Source organism: Corvus kubaryi, unplaced genomic scaffold, assembly GCF_017639235.1.
Source record: "Corvus kubaryi isolate FWS band 111438036 unplaced genomic scaffold, C.kubaryi_AGA036_p1.0 37300, whole genome shotgun sequence".
Taxonomy (NCBI): domain Eukaryota; kingdom Metazoa; phylum Chordata; class Aves; order Passeriformes; family Corvidae; genus Corvus; species Corvus kubaryi.
This window is the reverse complement of record NW_024581093.1, coordinates 12,605,775-12,619,536: the sequence shown is the minus strand read 5'-3', so window position 1 is coordinate 12,619,536 and position 13,762 is coordinate 12,605,775. Positions and strand designations below refer to the sequence as shown.

Here is a 13,762-nt window from a genome sequence, read left to right as displayed (position 1 = left end):
TGGCCTTTTTTTTTTTGGCCTTTTTTTTTTGTTTTGTTTTTTTTAATGCACATGCTTCATAATGCATCCTTCAGGTAGAAAATTCTGTTTCAGAAACACCTTAAGCCATAAATTGTTGGAAGTCTGGGATGTATTTGAGGAAAATATAATTTGCTCTTTTTATACTCTTTCTGCTTCTGTATCTCTGTAAAAGAAGATACCAGGCTAGATGGACCTTTGATGTAACCTGATTTGGCCTTTCCCATGTTCTTAATCTACTTGTCAGGCAGGCATGGCCTTAGCACTGCAGGGCAAAGAAGAGATTTCAACAGGAATTTTATTGTCACATTCAAGAAGTTAATTTTATTTTCCCAGCTTTTCTGCCTTGTTGCTCAGGCAATTTAGTGCTCAGTTGAAATGGCATTTTCTCCATCTGTGGTTTTCCCTGTGTTGCTGTTGGACTTTGAGCCCTTTAGAGCTCCAGAATGAGCATGCACTGACTGCAAACTACAGTGATCTTGACTCAACTCATCCAGATGCTCCTCTAACAGTGGCATGGATATATTATCTTGGGAAAAGATAAAAGGAATCAAAGTCTGCTCCTGAAAGTGTCCTTCTAGAATTTATGTTTTATTATGTATGTTTCTGCTGGCCTTTCTTCTCTCTATCCATATTGAAGCAGACTGGGTTTCATTCTGAAACTCTCCTCACCAACAAGTGCTTTTTCTGTGTAAGTCAGGTTCATAACTGTGGGTGTTTTCTAAAATACCATATGGGTCTTGCAAACAAGTGCAATGTTCTTAGAAGCTTACTTGATTTTTAGGGATGGATTATGTTAGAGTAGGTGAAGATTTAAGTAGTTTTTCAATTTCCATCTTTGCAATAATTCTGCATTTTCATCAATATTAATATACTTAAAAATATACTATCTGTCATTATCCAAATACAAAGTATCTGCTGCTAATCATTGCTGACTCATCCTAGACTGAAAATTCCTCCTTCAGAAGAAAGTATCTAGCACCCATTACTGGTATTCAGGTTATGGACGTTCACTAGAGCCTTAAAGCAAATAAACAAATATCCCATCTTTATTAACATACGATTGACATTAGTATTCAGCTGGTTTTAGTTTTTACTATTTCTTATAGATTATATTATTTCAAAATTATTTGCAGTTTATTTTTTCAGCTTCTCTGTTTAAACTCTACACTGAAAAATCTGAGTTTATGAGTTGCATGAATTACAATGCATTAGTACTCCTGAGATCATTTGTCCCTAACAGAGAATCTTGACAGTGGTTATGAAGTTGTCAGTTTCTTTTCTTTGGGTTTTTTCTACACTGGTTTTGGCGCAACACTTCAAAGCTGGCCTTTACTGTTAAAGTAAAGGCAGTTTCCCCAATCCTGTGTAAATCATGTGTCAGTATGTTCTATTGAATTCACCTTTCTTAAAGATGTGCTGTGCCCACCCTCTGTTTTGCAAGGAGAGAGAAAGCTCTGTATAACTTACGTCGCTTCTTAAAATGCAAAATGAGCTTTGACTTTTTTTCTTAAAACAAACACACAGAGAAACAGGAGTGAAATAAACATGTGACTAACAAAATTAATGCAAATAGTCACTTTCAAGTAACAGTGAAAAATTGAGGGTTTGTTGGTTTGCTTTGGTTTTTATTTAGTACAGCTCTTTACTATGGCTACCACTGTTACAGTATCCATTTTTAAAAAAATATCAATATGCATCTATGTTTATTTCAGTGTTGTACTGATGGAAACAACATAAGAATAGGTGTTCTGTTATACTAACCATTGATTTCCCTTCTTGACGATGTGGATAAAGAAACAAGCCCCCTAAAAGGACTTCAGAAAGCCTGATTGGCTTTCACTAAAGCTGTGCTGTTTCTATAAATAGTCCAGCACTTGTATGCGTGTAAATGCAAACAAACAGTGCATATTCCATGCAGAGCTGCATGGTTATGCAGGCAACTGCAGAAGATTTGGGCTGAATATTTGTCTTACTGTCTTCCTTTTGTCATATTATATGGATGACTGGGAATAGTACAGGGCATCTTCTCTCTGTTCCCTGCCCTTTTCATCCTCTTCAGTTTTAATCTCTTCTACCTCATTCTTGCCCTTCCCTGGCAATGCCCATCCTTCTCATGCTCTCAACAACCCTTAAGATGTATTCGGAGTAGGCCAAGTAGCAAATGTTCCAGGGGTTTTCCTTTGCTACTACTGTTATCCAGGGTGACAGTATGATAAAGAAAAGGGGTGTCTCTAGCTAATGCTCTGGATGTGTGCTGTCCTTATCTGTGTGACATTGCTGGCACAAAGGTGGAGAGGACTTACCTGTTCTTCCTGAGTACTGGGCAGGATTGACTGAGGTAGTATTGCCTTAAACTGAGTGCATTGACATGACACAGTATAATGTGGGAAAGCAAACAGGAGTTTGGGGGCTGAAAACAAGGTCTATCAATATTCAGGATGAAGAGAAAAGGAAAAAAAATCAGGATATTTTTAGACCTTTCAGACTGTTTCCATTAACCCATTTTTGTGCGCATTTAAACAAGAACAAAGCACTCTCCTGGTGTCCTGAATCCATACTACTTCCTGGAAAAATAATTTTGACTCTCAAAGACTAATTTGGACAGTACAAATCCATAAGAAGGAAGCTGTCTAGGGAAGAGACAAATCCTGGAAGATGATGTAGTAGAGAGCTAGTGCTGAACCACTGTCCTGGTAGTGCAGCAGGGACACAGACACAGCAATTAGGACATAAGAGACTGAACCACTTTCACTAAGAGTCTTGTAGCACTTCCAGAAGAATGAAGAATGATCTTGTTATTTCTAATAAACTGCAATTCAAATACTTGTACCACCCCTGAACTTACAATGGGACACAGTATTCCTCTGTTCCTTTTTTCTCTTTTAAAGTCTCTTACAGATCTCTCTGACATGACTGTTCTTCAGTGTGGATGAAAGATAAGTCTAAGCTTAGCTCTACAGTCGATTATGGTACAGGGAACAGAAGCAGTGAATAAAAATGCCACTTGAACACGCCTAGCTGATGTAAGCAACAGCACACACAGTGCAGGACTGCACTGAATATCAAAGGGATGCAAGGGGAGAGCTGAGTGTTTTGTTTTTACTGGAGGAATATGGTGAGAATTCTACCAAAGGATACTGAGCTATGGGACACTGACCTGATGAATTTAGAGATACTTAAGCGATAAATGTAATAAAAGTTCGTGCTTCTGCACCTTACATTGAGCTTCCACTTCATGATCTGTACCCTGCAGAAGAAGCCATCATTAAGCTATCATCAAGCAGCATGGACACTGAGGCAGAGATTGAGGAGCTTCTTTTATTCATGAATCTGGTATTTGCTACAGACTTGTATTTCATGAATTATGGTGCACAGTTTTGTACTACCATTTAAAGCTCTAATAGTTTTTACCTGTGTGAGCATGAACTAGGAATACAGAAAAAGCAGCAAGCTTCTGTCTCTGTTTTTTAAAAGAATGGATTTTTCATTTTCTTCCCTTCTTTGCATGAAATATTTTATATCACATAGCCTGCAGACAGCTGTATAAATTTTGAAAAGTGAAGACACTAAACATACAGTGCAAGTTCTTACTATTCTGTTGTTGAAGTAGGCTTATGGCATAATATAAAAGAAGCCTCTGAACTGGTGTAATAAACTCTGCATTGTTTGCAGGAGTCAAGATGCTCTCTGTTGGCATTTTAAAAATTTTTTAAAATAAATCTAAGCTTAAAAAAAACCGTCAATTACTGCATTGGAGTATATATAGAGAGGTTCACAAATGTGTGGCTCCTACTTCTCTTTAAAAATGAGAATAATATAGTTAGTTTTGCAGTAAATGGGTGCTCAGCCCAATACTGAGAAATCAGCATGTTGCATAGAAAAACAAGTGCTTCAGGCTGCGAATCTGACATCTGCTTGTACTTTCTAGCAAAACACATTCTTCAGATTTCATGGGATACAGTACAGCTCTGAGCTCCCTATGATATGTCTTTCCTTTGCTCTTTCTGCATGCTCTAGGGATCTTCACACAGAGACAACAGACTAGATTTGCTGTGTGGCTCTGAGAGCAGTGTCTGTCTTCAGCGATGACAATGGGGGATCTATGCATGCAGGGCAAGCTGAATATCAAACTGGTGAGCAGTCAGGCACAACTGAGAAACACAGTGAAAAATTCCACCGTTTTTTAAAATAAAGGCTTAATCATTTAGAGTATTACGCATTCTTAGCATAGTGGTAGCCAGAATCCTAGGGATAAAGATGACACACTTTGCTTAAAGCAGGATTCATTGGATCTCTGTGCTCTGCTCCCTGGATTAGGCAGCACCTTGTACACACATAGTCCAGATAGATGGTAATTGGCAACACACAGGTCATGCATGTTGGAAAGTCTTGCCAGGATGCCTGCTTCTTTCTGGCAGATACAGCCTAGAGTAACAAATGCTTGATCTTAATCATATACTCTGTTTTGCCTTATGGGAATGATTCCTTTTCTGTGTATTCTTCTTAAACCTAGCTCCTCATTTGCCCTGTGTGCTAAAATTAACATTACTTTCAGCAACTGCTCATCACAGTTATTTCAGCTTTTATATCCATTTTTTACTCACAGGTGTCTAAACATTAATATTTGCTATTAATGTGCTGGGGACATTTATGATGTCATATCCTATCCTATCCTCTGGCCAACATAAATTACATATGTTTTGGTTGCTTTTAAGGACTCTGATCAAGGATTAGTTGCTGCACAAATTCAAAGTGACTGACTGACTGATAGGTGGTCTTGTAAAGAACTTGTGCAATTCAGACAGACAGGTAAAGTGTCCAGACACTTTGGATGTCATGCAATTCTGTGTGGATGGTCACCTCCTCTTCTTTCAAAGAGCTTATTAACCGCTTTTGGATTAAAGCCATTTTTAGTTCAGAAACACAAACTGTAAATTTCAAGGAATGAGATTTGTCTCTCTCTTCCTAGCATTCACTATGTTTGTTAATTGACAAAAGGAATTGCATCTGTTGCTGCTATATTTTAGGCTAACAATTCTATTGCTGAGGATGAAAACAGCAGTTTTTGAATCCCAAACATTTTTACAGTTCATAGTCTGTACACATTCTTTAATCTACTATGGTCTCAACAGAACATTTGCAGATAGGTAAAATGAGTATCAAGGAGCAGTTAAGGTGGCTGCCTACAACTTATGCTCCAGTGATTTCCTCATACTGGAACATACAGCACGATCACCACAGAATAAAGTACAGAGATGAAGGTGTGCATCAGGCAAGACATATTTTAGCTGGTTTTAAGTCTAACCCAGAGCATGCTAGTGGAGCTGCCAACACATTTTTAATCCTTCTCACAAAAGCTTGATAGCAGAAGTGGGCTTCACCAGCTATTAACAGTGACTTTGGTGCATTCTAAGATCCAAATCTTGTTAGCCATTAGCTGCCAGCAGGATATCTGAATGCACTCAGGTCTATTCTCAGATATAACAGTTTCATCTCACTCCAGCTGTTTCCAGTAGGGATTCCGTTCTTTAAGATTGCCAGAGGAACAAATTGGGTCTCTATCTCTGCAGAGAAACCAGGTTAACTGATTCAGGAAGTAAGTGCAGTTCTCCCACGTCCCTTTGATAAAAATCATCTCCAGAAAAATTCATGCTTGGATGGATCTGTGACAGAGTCCCCTCTAGGTTTGCTCAGAACATTTAACATTTCTGATCCTGTCCTCTATTAGAAATGTATAAGCAGCTGTGAGCTGCTTCATTTTACCAGTTGCTCCACATCCTGTTACTTATAATCCATCCCTGGGTGTGTCTGCCAGCAAAACTTCTGCCAGAAGAATGATAGCTTTCATTTTTAAAACAGAAACTTTCCTTTTTATATGGAAGAGCCTTTTTTCTCATCTCCAAGCTGTGTGCAGCAAGAGTCTGATGAGAAGCCTGCATGTGCAAACCATATTGATGAGCGGTTTCAAAGACCTTATTAAAATATATACACTGACTTCAAGTTCAGATGATTTCCCTCTAGCTGATAGAGCTGATCCTGCTGCACATGACTATTCTGAATACATCTTTCCCAGAGATAACTTATTCCTAGAGAAATTGGATAGTGATACTTTCAACTTAAAAATCGATCTGATTATACCAGACTTCTTTATCTTCTCTTATTTATTAGCAATATACTATGTTTTTCAGTGGAAATCTTTTCTGGAATGTCTGTTATGCAATTAATATTAAAAGTCCTTTTCTGCTATCTTCTGTCATGTCTGGCAAAAATTTATGTACAATTTTTTCTTTTCCAGCTCCTCACACTCAGTCCCTTAAAAAGAGACTTAACTTTGTGTTCATCAATTTTACTATATGATAAATAAGGAGGTTTTGTGAAATGATTTGTTAACATATTGGCCATCCTTTCCTGCTGCATAGTGGGGTCAGCTTTGTACTAACAGAAAACTGAGTGAAGCACAAAGATAATCTAAAAGAAATATGGATTTTTTAAATTAAAAGTTATCTGCTGATTTTTGTTGTAGAATTTACGCTCCCCCAACTCCCTATCTTGTGGTATTTGAGATGGCAGTTGCCAGTCATATACTGACAGAGGCAGCAAGCTGTTTAAATGTAGCATGCTGTTTAAATTGTCCTATACTGTAAGTGCTTCATTAATTAAAAAAACAAATTGGAGTATATAAGGCAGAAAAGAGGCATGCTTGTTTGCATTGCTAGAACCCCAACTTGAATCCAAGACACTAAAATTTTGCTTCAGTCCAGACCCTAGTGATGGGTTTGTTTTGTATGTAAACTACACGTACAAGAGTATGTGCAATTAGCAGCTCTCTTCATTTCTGCAATGAATTAAATTGTGACTTTCTGACAGGTTCATAAATGATAAATAGCTTGTAAAGTTTTACTTCAGGGGTGATTTTTTTCTGTCTAATCTCTCCCTGTGAATTAAACCTTAAGGAAGATGCTGAAAATCTTAACTTTTTCATTATACAGGGATACATAATTCAGTGGCTCCTCAAGCTTCAATCCAGTGTTATTCTGTACACTGGCTACAGCCACATATCTGATTTATACACTGAAATCTGCTATTAATATCAATGTAATTGTAACCAACTTGTTCTGTAAAAATTTTAGTGGTCATGGTCAACTATGTCTTAGGAAAGGGAGGGAGTTAATGTTTTTCAAGTTATGTTGCAGAGTGCTGCATTTTGAATACTAGATTTGTATGTGTATTAAGAGCAAGGTATAATACACACTACCAAATACTTGCCTTCTTTTTAACACTGCAGTTTTTTGAAACCTGTTCCGCAGTTACTTGAGTTACTTCTGCTGAACTGCTTAGCACTGCAAGGAGTTTGGGGCTTCACTTTTTTTCAGTGCAGCAGAAAAGGTTGCAAGTAGATACTGCTTATTAAGTAAAAAATAATATTCTGACTTCACTTGATACTGCCTTCATTAGGGTCACTGTAGCTTCTACAGTCAGTACTTTGTTTTTGGCTTCAATGAACAAATTATGAAACTATTAGGAGATTTTTTAATTACCTTTTTTCTGCTTGATTTCAGCTTTTTGTAGCATTATTACACCTTTTGGTTTTGGAAACAGGCAGCCATAATTTCTAGCTTTTGTGTGGAAGGAAGCATTACTTCCTAACACTACTTGTGAGAAATTAACTGTTAAAATCACACCAAAATGCAAATGGGAAGCCTGAGTAGAATGGCAGAAAGTTAAATCACAGCAGTCCACATTCTTGCAACCTGACAGAGTTGGAAATAATTCTGTAGTCCACTGGAAGGTTGGGAATGTAGCAGTGATTTGTTCTAGCCCTGGCTGCTTGTTGAATTATTGGGTCAGAAGCTTTCTTCTGAATTCTCTTTTTGGCTTTCTAAATTACTCCAATGTATTAACTGAAATAGACCAAAACTAATATACGGGATGGATTTAACTGACGGCTTGTACAGTTTTTTTAAGCAAATAACAGCATATGGAAACGAAAGAGGGAGCATATTTGAAGCATGGGAACAAGCTTTTAGCAAACGCATTTTGGGGGAATACCAGATAAGAGGAAATTCAAAATAGGTATATTTACTTCCTAAGCAGAACAGGGTCATGACTTTATTATGAAAGCAGCTGCTTTTCTCTCTCATGAAGTAGAGAGTTATGGTGCTTTATTGTTGCAGAGCAGTTGCATTTTGCAAGCTGTGCCAGGCTCAGGGAATGATTCTAGTGTGTTTAAGATGTCACTGGGAACTGGAGGCAGGAGGAAAAGGCTTTGTCTTCCAACAGCCCAAATGCAGCAAGCTTTTGGCCTCTGAGAGGTTACAGACCCCACTGAGAAAGCAGGTGGGCATTGGCTGGGCTCAACTTGAGCAAAAGCTGCAGCCACTGCAATCCCAGGGCTGTTGTGCTCCACCAGCGCTACCACTAAGCACTGCTGCCTGGGAGAGCTGGAGGAGAGCAAAGAATCCACGCAGGATGATGGGTCTCAGGATGAGACTTTCAAAAGTTTTGCTGAACACTATGGACAGAGACAGAAATAATTACATTAAGATGTTTATTTAAATCAGCCCTTGTTATTAATAGCTGAGGAAGAACAGAAGAATAGTTCTGAACAAGGTTAATATAAGAAATATCAACTGCCACGAAGTATGATGGGCTCTTTTCTGCCATGAGGTAACACAACCACACACAAAATAGAACCTTTGTGGATGACAGAAATGTACACATGTATTCCCTGTTAAGAACAGAAGACTAAACTGTTTCTAAGAAGTATTAAATAAAATATGATTTGTCACGATACACTGAGCTTCACGGTACTTCGTTTACGGTTTAGCAGAACTCCCCCAGTTCTGCACATGAAGCTATTTGTATGGAGGAAAAAAAAATTACTGCCACTGTAGGTAGAGCTTCCATGCAGAATTTAAGATGCAATTTGTAAAACATGGAGGGTTTATTTGCATTTTATTCCCAGCAGTTTCCTTCTGGAACTAAATCTATATGTCTATCTACAGGCATATACTTTTTTGTTTCTGATTAGGTGTAATAATGGGACTGTGTAATGACTTCAAGTGAAACAGAGATAAAAGGGAGTGTATGATGCTAAGTAATGAAAGGTTGTTTCTGTAGTCATGGCAAGGGATGCATTTAGAATACTAACAGCTTATTGACTAATGGCTTTGTGCAATTTATGGATTATGAGTAATACAAAAAACTTCCTGTAGAGGGACTTTTTGCCCGGACACTAGTGTGATTATAAAAAATGTATAGGTCTGTTCAGTGGAAAACCTGTACAGTCAATTTTGCAGCAATCCCTTATTTCTGAAATGTAATTAAATCTGCATGTGTATAAAGTATTTAAGTAGTAGATACATCAGTTGTAGTTTATGGTTGTTTTATAGTGGCTTGTGATATTTAGATATGTTACTTAAAAGAGGCAGTAGAAAAAAAAATCTAAATGCCTTGTCTTCCCCATGTAAGCCATATGTTCCTATGTTGTCTAAACTCAGTGGATGGTTAACTATATAGAGAGAGACAGACATTTATTTAGAACAAGTTATCTTCTGTCTCTCAGTTATTATGCTAATAAATGAAAAATATTTACTGAAATCCTAAGGACATGAAGTCCTTCATGCCAGGAACATGGGATTTTATGGCACATGGAGTCATTCTGGATTTAAACCAGACTTCTTTACAACTTTCATACTGTGGGAAGACATCAATGTATACACAACAGTTCTCCACTCTGCAGTAATGCCTTGTTGGCTTCAATAATGCATGCAGTCACACCAACATCTCCTCACAGAATAATTTAAAATAATAATAATCATAAAAAAAATAGACTGGAATCCCCATCAAGTCTGCTATTGCTGAAGAAGATACAGAATGCTAGAAATAATCTCTTGAGGCACAAGGTTAAGTGCCACATCGAGCTTTATTTTCTAACAGAAAACCCTCGCCCATTATCGAGCTGTGTAAGTAATAGCACAGACAAAGAAATGGTCGGATGAGGAGCCTTGCTCGGTTGTTTACCTCCGAACAAAAAAATAAGTTAGAAACAAGATTTAAAAGCCTCAAGAAAAAAAGCACCGGTAAACACCGTCAGGGTGTAGCTTGTGACTCAGGTGACTGATTTTGTGAAAACCTTACTGAAAACAAATCTTGTTCCCGATAACAAGTGTGATAAGCTGAACAGTGTTGAGCTCGTCAGCAGAGTCCCGAAAGCAAAGAGTATTTTTACTGTGAAAAGACGAGCGTAGGGTATTGTCGCTGTGTCTCGGGAATATAAGGGGCACTAGGGTAGAGTCGCTGCTACTGTGACCCACGTTTCTGCAGGCTGCGACCTCCCCCGAACCCGAGGTGTCCCTGCCGCTGGGACCCCCAAACCTGAGGTGCCTGCGCCGCCCGCCCGCGGGACCGGGAGCAGCCTGGGACGGGTGCGGGCCCCCGGCCCGGCCCCGCGCTGGGCTCCGGCAGCGCCCGCCCCGCAGCCCCGAGCCGGCGCCGCAGCGCTGTGTCTCGCGTGGGGCAGAGTGGAGCCGGGGAGCGGTGGCCGCTGGGCAGGGACGCGGGGCCGTGGGGCGGTGCAATGGGGAGGTGCGGGGCGCCGGCAGCTACCCGGGAGGAGTAGCCCCGGCAGCAGCAGGGCGGCCGCCCCTGCACAGTCCCCGCGTTCCCCGCTCCGAAGTTTCCGCCGGCGCTGGGAGGGCATCGGGGGGCAGCACGGGGCAGCCGAAGGGGGGGCGCCGCCGGGGGTACCGCGGTCCCCTCTCCGGCGGGGCGCTGTGCCGCCCGCGGCTCCTACCTTCCAGCACCGAGCAGAGTTTGTGCAGGGCCATTGTCTCCCGGCGGCGGCGGCGATCAGCGGCGCTCCATGGCCGCGGCGGTGCCCCCCGCGAGGGCGCTGTGCCCGCGGCTACGGCTCGGCCCCCGCCCGCCCGCGGCCATGCCCGGCGCCCCCGCGGGGCGCGCTCAGCCTCCGCCGCCCGAGCGCGGAGCCACCGCCGCGCTCAGTCCCATTGAGAGCGGGGCGCGGCGGGCTCCGTCGAGGCTGGCCTACCCCGGGGGGCTCCCCGCGCAGCGCTGCAAACGCAGCCCGGCAGCTCCCAGCCCGACTGAAGCGGCTGCTGCTAAATGAAGCTCATTTAAGATGTGAGGGGTGTTTGCCTGGATGAGCTGCTTGTACGCATGTGCCCGCCCCCGACGGAGCCCCGCAAGCAGCCACAGCCACAGCCGCAGCCGGCGGGGCCGCTGTGCTCCTCCCGCTCGGCCGGGCACCGAGGCGGGGGGACGGCGCTGGGGCAGCAGCTGTCCTCACCCCGTCCCCACGGGGAGCCGGGGCTGGCCCCGTTGAAGCGCCCCACCTCGGTGCCCCGCCGTGCCTCACGCCCAGGCCCATCCTGCCCCCCGTCTGCCGGGGTTTTCCCTTGCGCGGTGCTGGCCGCCCGGAGAGCGTCCCCCGCGGCGGAGGGGGCGAGCCGTGCGGCCCCTCTCCAGGACACGGTAGCTCGGATAAGCCTGAATCCCGGCTGCCCGGCTTTGTTTGGCATCTGAGTGGGTCCCGATGGGGTAAAAAGGACCCGGTGCTTCCCTTGGTCTTCTTTTGCTCCCCTTCGCCCCCTCGCTGGTGGCAGGCAGCCCGCGCGGCTCCGGCAGTGCGGCGTGCCCATCTGCCTGCCTGGCTGCAGTGTGCTCCCTGCAGCTCCGGCGCCGGGAAGAGCCCATCACAGCTAGTGTGCGGCTGTTGTTTGACAGGAGTGACAGCTAAAATGGAGCTATTACTTTACAAGAAGTTAATAAAAAGGCGCACTTAGCCTGCTGCCTGCCCTGGCTCCTGTCCCTCTGGTTATCCATCACATCGTGTTAGCTTGTGAGGGGAGATGTTACTTAGGGAAAGGGCCTGAGGTGGAGGCAGGTGGCGGTGTCGGGGGAAGGGCAGGGAGGGAGAGACCCCGGCCAGCAGATCCCGCCGCGGGAAGTCCCGTCCTGACAGACCCCTCCGAGCTGCCGAGGGAGGTGCGTGAGGGCGAGAGCCGCGGCTGTGCCGGACAGCCGGGGGCATGGCCGCGGAAGGGCGTAGTGCCCATAGGTTACGTGTAAAATGATAGCAACACGGTAGTCCCTTAGAGATGCTTTCAAATTTCCCATAGGCAACACGGGTTGAAGAATCGCTGGGCATTTCCTACAGGATGTCTCCTCCCTGGAACTGCCGATCAGACGAGGCTGAGATCTTTCGCTCAGGCTCCAGAAGTACTGAAACACGGAGGTGTTTAGACCTGTGCATGTTGCAAAGCTTTGCGCAAAGGGCAGGAGCCGTCCGGGCGCCCCCGGCCCGGGCCCGCAGGAGCTGCTGCGGTGCTGCTGTGTCCGGGAGCTGCCTCGGCCCCGCTCCCAGGACGGAGGAGGAGGTCGCGGTCTCCACTTCATTCAGGTCCTGCGCAGACGTGCACGGCTGCACCTCCATGTGCCCCACGCGGAACTCCGCTGTCCGAGAGCAGGCACTTTGTGGCAGCAATTTGGAACCAACCCACTCGCTAGACCCAACAGATTTTGCGAACTGTAAATTATATGCGTAATTGCCACTTGCGAGTCCGTCTGCTTAAGGAGTAGAGCAGCTCAGTAGAGTGTCTAACACGAGCGTGCCAGGTGAAGCTCTGATTTCCTTGTGGTTTAGTGCTGTGTATTTGAATGTTAAATTCTTTCTACAATGTTCAAAGGTCAGCCTATCCTGTTAGAAAAGGTCATTCTCTTGCTTTCAGATTATCTGTTAAATATTTCAGGCGCTTCAAGTCAGTGTGATTGTCAGTGAGGGCGAATTAAATGGAGAAGGCAGCGGAGAGCAGCGGGAGGGAGCGAGCGCGGGGCTCCGCGGGGCTGCGGGGCGGGGGACGGCAGCTCCTCCCGGACCCCCGGCGAGACCTCGCAGCAAAGGTCCTGAGCTTTACTGGGTATTAAAGATCCATTTCAGTGTTGCAAGAAGCTTCATGAAGTATTAAGCTTGATGGTCTGGCAAAATCCCAAGTTACATAATTATATTATTCTACTTACTTGAATTGTCCTTTCAGTTTCAAATAGAGATGATACAGTCCTCCTCAAAGCGTAGTTTTTCCATGAATTATGAAATAGCTGCTACATTCCAGCAGTGGATAAAGCGATTCCTCTGTTCCCCTCTTAACCATGTATTTATAGCTGTGTGATGAAATGTTAAGTTCTGTAGTGAAAACTCCTATACATAAAGAAATCCTCAATAGGTGTATCTACTTGGCATTATTTTCTTTACTAACAAAAATGTTTACTGTAGTAATGCAAAAAAAATCAAAGACTACTGTATCTGGGCATCATCCACAATTTTTTATCCTCTCTGCAAGTACATAATTAAAATCTGACTGTGCTGTTGTGCAGATTGTTAGGAAACAGGGGGTTGCCTGCTTTTTTTAAATTTTTTTGGAATGCACAGCATAGCTGATGGCAAAATTTGACTTGGATATTTTTATTACTTGTGATGATATAAGAAATGAGAACCGGCCTGATTCTCAGATCTCAGGCTGAATTTGCATTCAAGAGAACTATTTGTGGTCAATTGTCTCTCACCAAAGAGACAGGAGAAAACCTTTGTAATGCCATGTGCTCAGTACAAGTTTGAGTAGCAACTGCAAAGACGCAATCCGCTACAGTCAGTTTAACTGAAGAGCTGAACTTCTGGTTTGTCCATTAGAAGGTTGAACAGAGCTATTACGAACTTGGGGAAGTG

At 43.4% G+C, this 13,762-nt stretch overlaps 1 protein-coding gene across 1 annotated transcript in view; it reads right to left on the bottom strand.

Annotated features, from left to right (window-relative positions):
• The window catches only part of NETO2 (neuropilin and tolloid like 2), a 31,451-nt gene extending 20,322 nt beyond the window's left edge, over positions 1-11,129 (bottom strand). The window contains exon 1 of the mRNA XM_042027559.1: positions 10,817-11,129. Coding sequence (XP_041883493.1) covers positions 10,817-10,850 — 34 coding nt within the window. The 5' untranslated portion in view covers positions 10,851-11,129. The remainder of the gene's footprint in view (positions 1-10,816) is intronic.
• Positions 11,130-13,762: the final 2,633 nt, after the last annotated feature.